The sequence below is a fragment of the Larus michahellis genome, chromosome 1, assembly GCF_964199755.1.
Source record: "Larus michahellis chromosome 1, bLarMic1.1, whole genome shotgun sequence".
NCBI lineage: Eukaryota > Metazoa > Chordata > Aves > Charadriiformes > Laridae > Larus > Larus michahellis.
Window position 1 is genome coordinate 122677360 of NC_133896.1, and position 12937 is coordinate 122690296.

Genomic DNA, 12937 nt, shown 5'->3' on the forward strand with positions numbered 1-12937 from the left:
CACTCCTGGCGCTACCCATTCCCTAAGAAAAACTAAGACCTTTTTTCCCCGGTTTGAAAAGATTATTTTATACTCCTTCAAGTTTTGTATTTAAAACTAATTGTCAGATAACAAAATGGGAAGGACTCTTCTGGCTTATTGAGTGCAAGGGAGCAATGTCCCAATATGCCTTTCATTAAGTGACCAGGGTCCGTTTTAATATCCATTTGGTTGCTTGCCCCTGCTAGTCTTATCAGAAGACTAGTCCAGATATTCGTTATCTGATAGTGGCAAACATTTTAATTTTAAGTAAGATTTCTTTCTGGTTAACCTTTTTCTGGAAAGATTCTCTCTCTTCATTCTTGTAAGGAAAGCCTCACCTTACTTTATTTCTTGATCTTTCTTTATTTAAAAAAACCCCAAACTTTCAACTAGTTGTTATGCTTTTGCAAATAATCAAGAATGGTAGAAAAATAAAAAAAAAAACCCCACAACTTAAACCCATAATCTTCCAACAAAAGCCCAATAAAATACAATACTGTGCTTTTGTGCCAAAACACTTTTGCATTTGTCAGGATATTTGGGGACAAGGTTTCTAAAGAAGATCCTGAAGATTTTACAGCCGTGGTAGAAAATGACCCACTACATCTCCTTGCACACATGAAGGATTTGTGAGAAAAGTACAACAAAAACCATAATACCCAATTTACAGGTGCCCAGAAAGCCTGCCGTTACAAATGCACATTAAAAAAACAGTCATTCGCATGCACAGGAATACACATTACAAAAACTAGTGCACCACATCACTGACAATTACTGTAAGGGAAATACAGAGCACCATACATCCATTGCCAGAAACATATTGAGCTTTTGTTTTTCATTTAAAACAATTCCTTTTAAGACCCTGGCAACCCTAAACAACAGGCTCATTGTCTTTGGGTTTCATTACCGAAGCAAGGGCTAAGGAGGTGACGGTGGCTTGCGTGGCACTGGTCCCATCAAAACGAGCAGCCGGTACTTTTCCCTTGTGCTGCTGAGGCCCTCCAAGAACATACTGTCCTTTGGAGGCTTAATGGCGAAGACGCCATTCATTTCGGAAGAGGCTTTTCCAATGCACTCAGGTCTGGCCTAATTCCTAACGTTTTGCCACATCTGGCTTTCACAGAGCGTGGATGTTGGCCAATACACAGAGCATCTCACCCAGTCAGTTCTTGATGTTTCTACATGATGTGAGCATCCCCTGTTTGTCCACGCTTTGGAGTGGGAGTGGGCATCCTTACCGCACCACTCCTCTGTCGAAGCCCTGCGCAAGGAAAGTGCCGCTGGCTTCAGGTGGGAATCATCACCATTTGACACCCACCTGCGCTGGAGGAGATGCAGGGCCACTGCTCTCTAGCCAGAGGGGCAACGGGGATGTCCTGCAGGCAGGACAGGGCATCTTCTGCCTCTGAATGGGAGAGGATCTCCCTCTGTACCACTGATGGCTGCTGTTCAAAGGTTTGCTAATTTGGTCACGCAAAATGAAATGTGTGGCGCTTCTTCCTTTCTCCGGACCATACTGATCTTACTGTAAAATAGGGTGTTTTTACAAGTGGACCGCATTTTCAGTGCCACTTCTAATTTCAGAAGGATTTCACCAGGTACATGTGTGTATATTTATTATGCTAATAACCAATTGTAGTTAAGTTTAAATTGTGCATTACTGGCCTTAGTGTTTCTGGCATGTGTCCCACAGACATCAGTGATCATGTTACTGGAGTTATGAATTTTCTCTTTGCTTCGTTATATTGAAATAGCTGTGTAATGTAACTTTTAAAACTCAAAAATACTCAAAACAGGCATGGGTGAAAAAGTCTGGGGTGTGGGGGGTGCAGCATCTGGGTTTGCATTTTCTACATCTAAACATCTAAAGACGCCTGGCTAGTAATCTGTAACACAAAAATAATTTGTAGTCTATACCCATAGTATACACATTTCACAAACTGGTGTATAAGAGTACATAGTGATCAATTTAAGGAAATTTTGTAAAGTGTCCTTAGGCATAATAGAGCTCCAGCCTTTTCAAATGTGAAAACTACAGCTGGTAAAACACATACATACATACAACTAAATGAATATATAAATATGTGTATAAAAGAATGTAAATAAAACCATAAAACAGCTTTGGAGAATTTTTTGAATGTTTGTGGGTGCTCTTTTTTAGTTAAGTGTTCAATGTGAAAAAAATACTGAAAACCACTGGGTTAATTGGCAGTTAAAACAAGAATAAAAAGCAGATGAAAACAACAGAATCATATGTTAGGCAATTAAAAACCAGAACAACTGGGCATAAAAAGCAAAAATTAATAGTTTTGGAGTTTTCCATTTGGCTCTGGGCAAAATTCTGTCGGCCATAGTGTTGCAGAATTGGGCCTTAGATGCTTGCCAGATCACCAGGCTGGCTGGGCAAGAACATCACAGTTAAAACGTACAAATAGGTAAATAGCACTGTCCTTGTCGTCTTAAAAAATGCTATACAAGATAGCGCTCATAAAGTAACTTCTAGAAGAGGAATACAAGCGAGAGCTAGCTGTATCAGATGTATCTATTACCTTGTGTAGCAATTAGATAATGTTTTACGCAATGACAATAGTAAGGAACCACAGCGCACTTCTAGGTGGCCTCTGTAAGCACTTTTACCATCTGACAGTCTTCATGCACTAGTAATTGTATGTCTTTCTAGCAGTACTGGATTTTTTTCAGCCCAGTCAAACTAAACTCTCGGACCAAAGCCCACATCTTTCTTTTTCCCCACCTGTCTCGGGTGGTTTCAGTTTTCTTTGCTATGAATTGAGTCATGTGCACTGCCCTCAGCAGTTTAAAACTAGAAGGTAAGTAAACTCATAAGCTAAGCAACCTGGAGAATCTGGAGCAGAGGAAACTGGGAACAAGAGAGAGGTCTGTCATGGGTAGGAAATTAAAAACTTAAGAATCAATGAAAAATGAAAGACGGAGGCAAGAAACCACATCCCCAGTGCTGGGGTGCCTTTATTTTCACGTTTTCTTTTGCATGCTCTCCTACTACAGTCCGGTCAGACACGGCGCAGGGCTCAGTTCTGCAGGTAAATGCAGTGACTCTGCAGAGCTACGGAGATGAGGTGCTGCCACTTACCTCTTCCAGGAGACAGCATTACAGATGTGCTGTTGAGGACAATGCTTTCCCCAAAGCCCCCAGCTGGCAGCAGAAAGACAACATCTGCAGCTTCCTGCAGCTTCCTCCAGCCCGCAGCTGGGGCAGAGGTCCCTCCAGACAGACTACGCTGTCACTTCGGCAGAGCCACTGGCTCCGAGGAAGCACGGCACCCAAAACCTGTTGGATGCACCTTACCCCTCCTCCCCCAAATATCAGGCAGACATTTGATTAGCAGCGTCCATGGCTGGCAATAACAAAATTGGAAAGAAACAAAAATAAAATGCCTCCTACGGTCAGATGCAGGTCTGATTCCCAGGATACACATCGGCGTTTGGAGCTGACAATCCAGGACTTGTGGCAGCAAGTCCACTCCACCTTCCAAACGTTACCCTGACTTTTTTATTCTTCCAGCAAACCTAACCGTTAGCCAGGAGGTGTGAGGGTGGCCAGGCACCCATAGCCTGACTCCAAAGGGGGCACTCTCCTCTGGGGAGCCCCCCTGGAGGTCTTTTCCCTCACATCCCTCATACCTGCATTTTTATTCCTCCAGTATTTAGTTTCAGGCCTAGATGCAAAGGCCCGAGAGCTTCTGTCTGCAGCCAAGTACTTTGGTACTCACAGGTGAAGTCTTTGTTTCGGCTGACAACTGCTCTGCCGTGGGATGTGTGAGCTACGAACGTACTTCTTTCACAGATTGGAGATCTTCAGTGTTTAATGGCTATTTCCCTTTTGTTGGCTTGCTGCCACCCCTCTCTTCCCCCATCTCCTGATTTATTAACATTTGTTAACATTAGTGTCAAATATTATGGAAGAAACCATAACCCTATGATCCCCAGCTCATTACCGCCTTCCTTTAGAGGTTCTTTCTGAGATGTTATCATCAGCCAACCAAAAATAAACAGATTGTTTTCCCTAGGATGTAGCTGTTAGAAGACATTTGCTTCCATCCAATTTTTACAGAGTTTTCCATGAGACAAATGCTGCTCATCAGCACCCTAGCTGCAAAATCCACCTTATTTTCAAAGTACTGAAAACGTCAGCAATTCTTTGCACAAGCAATTGAGTTCTAACTCTGTTTTCCAAGGCTTATTAATACTTCTTGACTTTTGCTCTCCTGTGTTTTCCATATAACAAGTGCTTAGCCCTTTAAAATGTGAACAAATAAAACAAATAGGCAGCTCACTGCAAAGTGGAAGTGTGGGATTACTCTGTCAGCTTGCCCTTTTCTCACACTGCCAGCCTGAGAGCAATTAAATGAAGCTGACATGCATTAGCAAGGCAGCCTAATTGAGCCTGAATTGCTAGGGAAGTGGCAATAGCCCAAGCCGGTATGGATTCGACAGCACCCCCATTAGGGGAGCGTTGATCAATACCAGTGATTATGACATTTTAAAAATAAAATTGATTGTCCTTGGCTCGAGTGGGAGGGAGGACTCATTCATACATGCCACCAGATACGACTGCTGTGTTCAATAGGAAACACTTTGTGAAATGACCATTGGAAGTCTTTCCTTGCGGTCTCTCTTACAGGGGCAAAATTCCCATGACTTTGATTCTCTTTGCTCTGGAGGCCTTTTAGTTAAAAGCTCTATAATAGACTTGGAAGTATTGACAATAATAATAAGCTTATGGGTGAAATTCTGACCTCAGTAAAGTCAATCGTGCCAGAATTCCACCGTTTTATGTATCCGCACATATATATGAAGTATATACATATGCTCTTAACAGATCAAATCTGTGCATTGATTCACTCTTTTTATTCACTCTGCTTTCTAACAGTTTGCTTACCAAAGATCTTTTAGGTGTCAGCTAATGAAATTAATCTGTTTTCCTCATGCTTAAAGCAAAAAAATAAAATTAACAACCTTTTCCCCCAGGAAACCTTCTTAAAGGAAAAAAGATGGAGGTCAGTACATCTTGTCTTTCTTCTCTGTGGAGCATTTTAAGCCCCTTCAGATGTTTGAGCTTATGGGAAACTGTCTTACAAGCTGGCAGGTTTCTCAGTGAAGGGGGACACCTCATCTAGATCTACTGTGAAGAAAGAGGGGTAACACGAATTCAGTTGAGCTCCTCTGATTTATGCTTGGTCAGGATCAAGCCTCACTAGGCTCAAACATGTCTTCTGATGTCATGGGCAGAAGAATATGAAAGGATACCAATTAAATTGGGAATCAATGTGACCAGGTGCCCGTGTAGTGGTAAGAATAGGAAATATGGATAATGAGAACATATGGACTAAGATATATGAATAATTTCTTAAGAAAACAGATGGAAAAGAACATATATCTTACTCTGCACAGCAAAGCAAGGCATGCAAGGAAGAGACATTATCTTTCAGTGGATCAGCTAGGGAGAACAAGAATAAGCTTTCATCTCTTCTTTAAGCTGCTCCTGGGCCTCATGAAACACCTTATCCTTGCCTACCATTCTTACATACACAAACCAGTTTGTGGGATATCCAGCAAAGTAAACAGTAAGTTAGCAGTAGATATTTACAGGTGGTCACAGAATTTCCATTAATCTTAATACGCTGATGTGAAAAACTTCAACTACCAGCTAAGTGTAGGAAAGGTCTGGTAACTTTTGTCTTAGATCAACAGAACTTCTAATTACTGAACTGAGTTCATTTCCTCATCTTATTAGTTAACTCGGACACATTTCTTGAAGAAATGAGTTAAGTTTTGCTATGGTTTTATCAGTTACCTCACTCCAGTACTTGTGCTAACCATTGTGGAAAAAACAGAAAAAGAATACCAACCAGTTCATGACCCAGAGAGCTTCTGTCTGCCCAGTGGCTCTGTCTGGTTTTGTGACAAAGACCGCTGTACATCTCAGGCGCTGGTTTTCGGGGCAGCTGTGCCTGTCTGCTGACTGACCAAGCTCTTGCCACCAAAAGGGGAAAACCTTCCTCACTTACTCCAAACCTTACTCCTCCTTTCCCACTGTTCCTGCCCTCCCAGGCATCCCTTTTGTGGCTCTCCTCACACCTTTCCACTAGCTAGGTTAGCTAACTTCAGTGCCAGAAAATTATCCCAGTCTTTGATGTACTTGTTTTCTGCCTTTTCGAGGAGTTAAACTTGTCCACGGAGAGGACCAAAGTGCAAAGTGGTGGCTGGGAGCTGGGGCAGCAAAGGGGGTGGGAAATGGGATCTCACCACTTCTTTAGTGGTTCTAGCGGTGTAGTGAATTGCTACATCAACTCATGGATCAGGGTGGAAGCTCAGCATAAGCCACAGTTGAAACCTGTGATTCAGATCTGCAGGGTGAGGGTGGTGAGACACAGGAACAGGTTGCCCAGAGAAGCTGTGGATGCCCCATATCTGGAAATGTTCGAGGCCAGGTTGGATGGGGCTTTGAGCAGCCTGGTCTAGTGGGAGGTGTCCCTGCCCATGGCAGGGGGGTTGGAACTAGATGATCTTTAAGGTCCCTTCCAACCCTAACAATTCTATGATTCTATGACATGAGCACTCTTGCTGTATCCTACACATAATCTACCAAATTTAGATCTAGTTGATGACTTCCAGCCTGAGCAGCATTAAAACTCACTGATGGATTATATATTCCTCCAGCACCACAGCGTTTTGTCTTCTGCTGTGCTGAACAGCAGGTTTGAACATAATAGTTTCTTCATGGCCTAAAATCTATGTATTCCTGTACTTCAAGCCAAAAGGTAGATCACTTTTTCTACCCACCTGCCTTGCACCCAAAGGCGGCCTTGTTCTACCTCTGTGCTCACCTTCAACCTAGCCTTCATGTCATTAGACCAGTCTCTTCTCACATCCTGTTGGTCAGGTTCCCTTCCTGCAGACGAAGTTGCAAGGGAGCTCATTATTTTAATCCCACAGACTCAGTAGTGACAGAATTGCACATTTTCTTCCTTTGGTCTACTAGCCACTTTCTAGCAGCAATATTAGACATGACTGAAACGTTTCCTTCAGTCATGGTTGGTTGTGATGCCCTGAGTCAGAGTTACATGTTTGGCATATTCTGTGAGATAATATCAAGGCCTGCCACATTTTAGACGGCAAAACCCAAGGTGACTGGAGAATGGACAGTTCACCAGCCCTGCGGGAGGATGCCAAGGCGGGAATCAGCATTCTTGACCTCATCCCATCCCCACATGCTCGTCCTGGTTAGATCCATCTTTGAAAGAGCTCCTTGCAGCCTCAGAAGCTGCCAGCCTCTCTGAGCCCAGCCTCCATCCCTACCTCAGATGCCTCCATCTCTACCTGATCCTGCAGCAGAGTCCCCACTCTCTCCTGATGTTGCAGAGCTAACCACAATATTATCTTGCTGCGAAATCCCGTCCTCCACCTACGCCTCCCTGCCAAGACTTCTACCCCTGTTCCTCCAGGAACGTCGCACTGAAGTTGATCAAAATGCGATGTTACCACAGTTGCATGCACAAACAATGCTTGCACTGCTAAAAGGAATTTCTGCCCACCCTGGATTCCCTCCTCGCCTCCTCTCATCCATCGGTGCTGCTCATCAGAGTCCCCTGCAGTGCCTTCATGGGGAGGGCAGGATGGCATTTCAGCTCTAGTGAGCTGGAGACAAAAAGCAGGCTGTACTTACCTAAAAAAAAAAGAAAATAAATTAAAAAAATCTGCCTCCACGGGAATCTGCAAAAACCCAGCGGGTGCACGTGGGCAGAATCTGGCATGTGGCAGCCCCCGTCCATTGCCCTGCCGTGTTCCCCTGCTACTGAGTCACAGCTGCCTAAAGAGCACGTTCCCATAAACAGCACCTCGGTGGGCCAGGAAACTCATCCCCTTTCCTTGACACTCTGTCGCGCTGATGACCAAGGGATTACTCTGCAAAGGAGGAGCGGTGGGCATTGACTCCTTGGCGAAGGTCTCGGAGCAATGCCTCATTGCATGGGGGGTGCAGGACTGCCAGGGCAGGCTCCACGCAGGCAGGGAGCGAGGTCTGGCCACCCGTCTGTGTGGCAGCAGGGATGGAGCTCAGGTTATCAACACGCGCTGGGATAGCTGCAGCCAGACCTCTAAGATTGCTAGAATGGATATGCTTTCTGTTTCAAATGGCAGCTGAAAGAAAGAAAGAAAGAAAGAGAGGAAGAAAGAAAGGAAGAAAGGAAGGAAGGAAGGAAGGAAGGAAGGAAGGAAGGAAGGAAGGAAGGAAGGAAGGAAGGAAGGAAGGAAGGAAGGAAGAAAGAAAGAAAGGAAGAAAGAAAGAAAGGAAGAAAGGAAGAAAGGAAGAAAGAAAGAAAGAAAGAAAGAAAGAAAGAAAGAAAGAAAGAAAGAAAGAAAGAAAGAAAGAAAGAAAGAAAGAAAGAAAGAAAGGAAGGAAGGAAGAAAGGAAGGAAGAAAGGAAGAAAGGAAGAAAGAAAGAAATAAAGGAAGGAAGAAAGGAAGAAAGGAAGGAAGAAAGAAAGAAAGAAAGAAAGGAAGGAAGAAAGAAAGGAAGAAAGGAAGAAAGAAAGAAAGGAAGGAAGAAAGAAAGAAAGAAAGAAAGAAAGAAAGAAAGAAAGAAAGAAAGAAAGAAAGAAAGAAAGAAAGAAAAAGAAAGAAAGAAAGAAAGAAAGAAAGAAAGAAAGAAAGAAAGAAAGAAAGAAAGAAAGAAAGAAAGAAAGAAAGAAAGAAAGAAAGAAAGAAAGAAAGAAAGAAAGAAAGAAAGAAAGAAAGAAAGAAAGAAAGAAAGAAAGAAAGAAAGAAGCAGAAATTTATGTCAGTTTTAGCGTGGAACGAGATCTTCTGGTTCACAGACCCCTGCGAAAGAAACCATTTCCCTCTCTTTATTGACATCAGAGCACTTCCAGGTATTTTTGCCAGGACTTTATAAACCGTTCTTACTACTGTCACGTATCCTACTTGGCTGGGAATTTGTGCAGTAAGAATAGCGCTACACATAAGTATTCCCACCGCACAAACATCTTGGCAAGTGAATTAATTTATCAGTATATAGCAGACACACTACCTAATGAGACACAAGCCCGTTTCCTGCACTTGGACTTGTGTTCCAGCATTCATGGCTGTCCAAAGCCCGTGTTCGGAGTTGATATCGTAATCACTTGGCTAGATCTATTGTAATGTAAATACAGAAAAAACCCTACATAATTGACCACCTCCATTAAGCTACCTTTCATCCCAAAAAGGCATCCCAGAAATTCCCGAATGGGCTATGAACAGTTTGACTCCCTCTTCTCTAAGAAGCCATTGTCAAAGCGGTTTCTGCCCATTCCTTGCACCTCAGAGTCTGTTATTAAGAAGTTTGCAGAGCCGGTGAAGTTTCTGTACAATTTTTTTTCACGCCATATGTAATAGCAGCAGTTACTAAAACATGAGTTTATAATCAGTTGTTAATGATCGATCACCAAAGCATGGTCCCAAATCCTTTTTGTTTTTTTTGGTCTCAGCAAATTGCTTAGAAATACCGCTTTGTTTTTTAAAACCAGACATGATGATAACTTGCATCAAGGCTAAAAACACCCTGTCACAATTCAAATCACCGTGAAAAAAAATGACTAGGTGATCAGCCGTGGGAAACCAGGGGAAATGTTGAAAGTGTCCCAGCTCTGGAGGTGCTACCAGGTGATAAAGTAATTGCAAGCAGGCTGTCTGCCAAATGAAGTATAGCAAGTGTAGTTGCCTCACAGCTCTTGAAACTATTTCTTTTTTTAACCCTATTAAATGTCAGTGTGTTGGTCCATATGTTGCTCTGGAGACACCTATAGATTTCTGGGTTTAATAGGAATCCAGTGCCTTTATTTTCTGTGATGGTTTTATACCATAGTACGTGTTGCACTGGACTTCGCTGTAACATGAAATGGAGAGGGGTGGGGTTCTTAGTTCATTAGTTTGTGTTTTAATTGTTTGAACACATTGCAGAATGATTGCATTTTGCAAAGATTTTAGAAGCGTATGTCTTGATCTTACACTCCTCCCGACAGGCAATGATTACAGGCTGTGAGCGTAACCTCTGCTGGCACGGAGGCTGCCTTGTGCACCAAAGCCTGCCTGAATGGAAGTTCCCCAAATACCTCTGGAGTAGACGGAAATATTCTAGCTAACCATAAAGCACCTTCAGTCAGGACCCCAGGCAAAAAACCAGCAGACCTGAGCCTAAGAAATGAATACATTTCATTAAATGCTACCTGGGCATAGGATTCTAGAAATTTTTTTCTGATCTGTATAATGCATAGATTGTACAGAATGCTATATCTGCTAAAGAGTTAAATGCCCATTGTGTGACAAATTCTGATACTTTTTTTTTTTTTTTAATAAAAGTTTAACACCAAATGGCTAGTTTTGTCCTATTACTGACATTTCTAAAAACACAATTCTGATCCACTGAGATGGTTTGTTTCCATTATGATGCACCGTCTTGTTTCAAAAATGTGCTAAAATTTTATTTTTCTAAAGTCAAAACATTGTAGTATAATTTAAAATCTTGGTTATAACATACTGTCAAATACATCTGTCATAATGCTATTGAAATTCATATTTCAAGGGACTATAAAAAAAAAAGGCGAACAAAAAGTGAAGTCAAAGCAAAACCTTGTCATAACGAAACATTCATGCAGTATGGAAATGAGAAACTCAGCAGGCAATCGCTGCTGAATATCACTGTGTCTCACCATGAAGTTCTCCGTTTCAGGCAAAACGACGTTTCTTGTTGGAACACTGTTCAAGCCACAAGTTGTGGCCAGTTCGGCTTTAGTGCTTGTCGCAGGGCAGAAACTACAAACCAAGCCATTACTTTTAGCAAAACTGCCCTTGAATCGCCTGCCTGCAAAAATCTAATTGAAAGTAGGCAGGTATGTGCTGTCTCTGGAATATCGCAGCCTCCTTTGTATTTATTTTCCAGGTTTTGCAGCAAGCAGTTTTGTGTTCGCATTCTTTCTTTCTCCGGAAAGAAAGGAAAGGAAGAAACGAACAATGGTAAACTTTGTATCGTAACCCTTATAAATTAAAAGTCATCTTAGCTTTGTTTTATGCCATGCACAGAAATTATAAAGCAGCTGTGTCCCGCAGGCAAATCTTAGGGAACTCACACATAGTCATTTAATCTGTAGCCGCTATGGGAAGCAGATGTCAGGGAAGAAGCATGGTTTCCCTTGTAGGCAGTTGGTGGTCTATAGGAGGGAGCAGTCCTCCTTACGCTGTCGGGCTGCGTCTGGTAAGGTGTCTCATTCCCACCACACTGGCTTGACGTGCACAGCAGAGCGCCGCCGAGGATCGTCAAAGATGCGGAGACGAAGCCAAGGTAAAGAGCTTGACCTATCTCGTACTTCATCCCGCTGGGAAGTATGGGGTTGTAGAAATCGGTAACCACGTCGTTAGTGGTCCAAGAAACAGGTACCAGGCAAACGAGACCGGCCAGGATGAAAACGATGCCCCCGGAGACGGCGATGGAGGCTTTGGCAGAAGTCCCCTTGGCACACTGGGTGCACTTCATACCGATGACAGCGATCACGCACGCCAGCGCGGAAAGAACGCAGGAAATTACCATCATGGCACGGGCGGCTTGGAGGTCACGGGGCAGCGCCAGCTGGGAGCGGTGGATTTGGCACTGGTAGATGCCGGTGCTGTGCCAGACACACTCCATCCAAAGCCCTTTCATGTAGGCTACAGCTGTTATAATATTGGTGCCCACATGTGCCGTCCGCCACCAGTGTGGCAGAATAGTAGCAATTAATGTCCCAATTAGGCCGAGCAGGCTTAGAGAGAAGCCAAGTAACTGAACAGCCGAGCTTGCCATGTTAATGTTTGTCCTGACTAGTTCTCTTAATAAAGCACCTCCGCTTGAATTCCTTCAGAAAACACGGGCTTTTCTTGGAAGATATGCAGCTGTTTTACTTTGACACCTTCTGCTCTCCTAATAAAAGGTAATTGAGGAAAAAAGGAGTTAATTATTACCCAAATGCATTACCTCTCCAGCCAGTAAGGTGCATTCCAAGTGCAGTTAGTGCAATAATTAGCATAGTTATCGCTGTTAATCGTACTTTTGTGGAAGTAATGGGAAAGTAAGCTTCCCTCTTCACTTGTATAAACAGTCTTCTGTTGCCCACTGGGAAGAAAACTCAAGACAATTTATGAAATGGAAAAAAATATTTTAAATGCAAATATTCCTCTTCCCAGCAGACTATTCAAAAAAACAAACATGATTTCCTTTCTAAAGCAGAGAATTAGCTAGTGTTAACACTTGGAACGAAGGAGATTTATAAAGTAGGGAACTGCAGGTTGCTTTACACGATGAAAACATTCCCAGAAGGTCATAGCAGGACTAGGAAAACAATAAGGGTGTATTTGCTCAAAGTATGGAGCGAAGAGAGTGATTTAAAACCTGTGGAAGAGGATAACAAGTATTGGATTAAAGTCGCTTTCCTGACTTGCCAGTATTTCTAGAGGTTGAGTTTTAATAAAGCAACTCAAAAGGGAATAATTTTCATTAGTCTCTGTGGAGTTTCAGCTTATGATTTTAAGGTTGCGGGCGAAATGACAGCATGTGAAACCAGATGTACATCATGGAGCTTCTGAGGAGCTACACCTTCACAGTTTGGTTGTGTATAAATTCTAGCTGAAAAACAAGGAGTAGTAACTCTTCCTTCTGTATAAATCGCAGATTAAGTGGTCTTTTCCAATGGCTGCCTTGCGAGGTCTGTTATATATCATGCATTTTGTGTGTGGGCAGAAACCCGATATTTTAATATATAAAATAACTGTTGCATCAAAATCCAACTTGGAATTCAGAAACAGAAACAAATTCAGGCTCCAGTTCTGCAAAGACCCATGCATGTGCTGAGCGCATGTTCATGGAAGAAAG

General features: G+C 42.8%; 1 protein-coding gene across 1 annotated transcript; it reads right to left on the bottom strand.

Annotated features, from left to right (window-relative positions):
• Nucleotides 1–11161: 11161 nt before the first annotated feature.
• CLDN14 (claudin 14) lies at nucleotides 11162–11872 on the bottom strand. The gene has a single exon (XM_074572861.1). The coding sequence runs from the start codon at nucleotides 11870–11872 to the stop codon at nucleotides 11162–11164; it is 711 nt and encodes a 236-aa protein (XP_074428962.1).
• Nucleotides 11873–12937: the final 1065 nt, after the last annotated feature.

What these genes read in the sequence shown, in the direction of transcription:
- CLDN14 (XM_074572861.1), bottom strand. Translation starts at nt 11,872, where the DNA reads ATGGCAAGCTCGGCTGTTCAGTTACTTGGCTTCTCTCTAAGCCTGCTC.